General features: G+C 45.4%; 1 protein-coding gene across 1 annotated transcript; it reads right to left on the bottom strand.

Moving 5' to 3' along the window:
• Positions 1 to 287: 287 nt before the first annotated feature.
• LOC104956216 (alcohol dehydrogenase 1-like) lies at positions 288 to 2096 on the bottom strand (the record flags this gene model as incomplete). The annotated part of the gene is made up of 3 exons (XM_010783688.1): positions 288 to 548; positions 1449 to 1671; positions 1990 to 2096. Coding segments are annotated over 3 exons (591 nt in total), but the record flags the coding sequence as incomplete, so codon positions are not given.
• Between the last annotated feature and the right edge of the window lie 189 nt (positions 2097 to 2285).

Here is a 2285-nt window from a genome sequence, read left to right as displayed (position 1 = left end):
ATCTTAACTGGTGTAATACCCATTCAGTATGTGCTTGTATGGCAGCTCCTTGGGATTAAAAGTTGTATGTGCATCCATTTAAGGTAGCAATGCTAAAGTCTATGCATCATGAGTGCAGAAGCTCCAATAATGTCATAACCCAAAGAGATGTATATGCCAAATGTTTATAACTTTGTGCAGGGCATTGAAGTCCCTCGGGTCCTCATCAACAGGACATGCCAACCCCGGAGTAAATTGGGCCAAGGGTTGACGAGATAAAGGTTGTTGCAAATAGAAATAAAAGTTACCATGACTGCCACACTCCCGACACATTCCAGGGAGAAGTCCACTCCTCCGTCAGTCATCTCAGACAGAACTTGGCTGATGGGTTTACTGTGATCCTTGGGGTTCACGAAGTCGGACGCCCCGAACACCTTGGCCTTCTCAGCCTTCTCTGGATTGATGTCAACAGCAATGATCCTCTTGGCTCCTGCAGCCTTGCAGCCCATGACTGCAGCCAACCCCACGGCTCCCAGGCCGAACACAGCACATGTGGAGCCTGGTTCCACCTAAAATAATAAAGTCTTTGCTCTAAACGGTTGTTTAGGTAGAAGTCTAAAAGCTCTGCACAGTGATATATAAAAAATAAAAGTACTTTATCTCATTGAAACATTTCCAAGATAAGCGAAGGATGTCTGTCAGCATGACAACGGAAAATTACTGGCCTGTTTTCAACGAAAATTGGAAGGCTTTAGCATGGGCCAAGGAAGAACAAATTACATTTTGGATTAGATTAAGCCCTGCCTCCAATCTGCTCCATCATGGAGCCAATCTTGACACCGGTCAAATTAATGTAAATACGCATTTTACAACTTAAAGAACCAGGGCTATTTAAGTGTTTGTTCTGGGAAGTGGGGAATTAGGAAAAAGTATTATATAATATAATAATATTTGGAGGGATGAAACCCTCTTTAATGGTCACACATGCAGAGCACACAGCACACACAGTGAAATGTGTCCTCTGCATTTAACCCATCCTAGTACCAGGAGTCTAGTACTAGGAGCAGTGGGCAGCTATTGCACAGCGCCCGGGGAGCAATGGGAGTGAGGGGTTGTCCGGTGCCTTGCTCAAGGGCACCACGGCAGGGCAGGAGGTGAACTGGGACCTCTCCAAGTAGCAGTCCACACTCCATTTTTAGGTCTGGTCGGGGACTTGAACCAGCGACCCTACGGCTCACAGTCCAATCCCCTACTGACTGAGCCACTCCCGGACCCAATGGCATCACGAGATTGACACAGAAGTTGTTTTACCAGCTTTTGGCCCCTATGAAAATACTGACAGAGCGACCATTGTTAAACTGTGGGGCGTTACACCGCCGTGATGACTTGTTTTCTGCAGTAAACATCATGTAAGCGCAGCGCTGAGCTGCCGACATTAGCCAGTGGGTAAATACATGCCCATAGCATACCTTAGCAGTATTAACAGCTGCTCCATATCCTGTGCAGATTCCACAGCCAATGAGACAGACTTTGTCCAGAGGGGCAGCAGGATCGATCTTAGCCACAGCCACCTGGTTAACCACAGTGTACTCAGAGAAAGTACCGGTCCCCAAAAACTGCAGCACCTTCTTCCCCTTACAGGTCAACCTGGATTCTAGCGGTGCCATCGCATTGTGACGCCCAGGATTGGCCCTGAACAAAATATAAAATGTTTTGTAAAAGAACCTGAAGAATGTTTTGACTGCTGCTATTATGTTATTACAGGGTTCACTGAATACCGGCAATAAACTAACAAAGGTGAAACGGTCTAAAATGTGATCTCTACAAACAGACCCTTAAGTTACACCAATGGAGACTTTAAACTGATAAAATGACAACACTTTCATCATTACCAATAAATAATAAATGAAAGAAAAAACTCAGTCCATAATGCATGAACACACTCGGAATGAAATAAGAAGTTCAAAGGGAAGATGTTTGTGGCAGAAGATGAGTGTTAAGGGAGCTCACCATCCTTTATCACACTGGTTGGTCTTTGGACTCTTACAGAAGCGACATTCTCTACATTGACTGATGAACAGGGGTATGACATGGTCTCCTGAAAAGAAAAAACAGTGTGATAGTCACATACACTTTACAGTGGGGTAAACATATGTGTTGGCACCAATAGGCCTCAGTTGACGTCCCTTATCCACCAATACCCCAAGAATCATTTGTTTAGATCAGGGGTCGGCAACCCCTGGCACGCGTGCCAGCATTGGCACGCAGCACCGTAACCAGTGGCACACTAGGAATAAGTGGAATAA

Source organism: Notothenia coriiceps, unplaced genomic scaffold (assembly GCF_000735185.1).
Source record: "Notothenia coriiceps isolate Sejong01 unplaced genomic scaffold, NC01 NC01_scaffold00025597, whole genome shotgun sequence".
In the NCBI taxonomy this organism is placed as follows: domain Eukaryota; kingdom Metazoa; phylum Chordata; class Actinopteri; order Perciformes; family Nototheniidae; genus Notothenia; species Notothenia coriiceps.
Note: the sequence above shows the minus strand (reverse complement) of the source record. Positions and strands in the feature narration are given on the sequence as shown.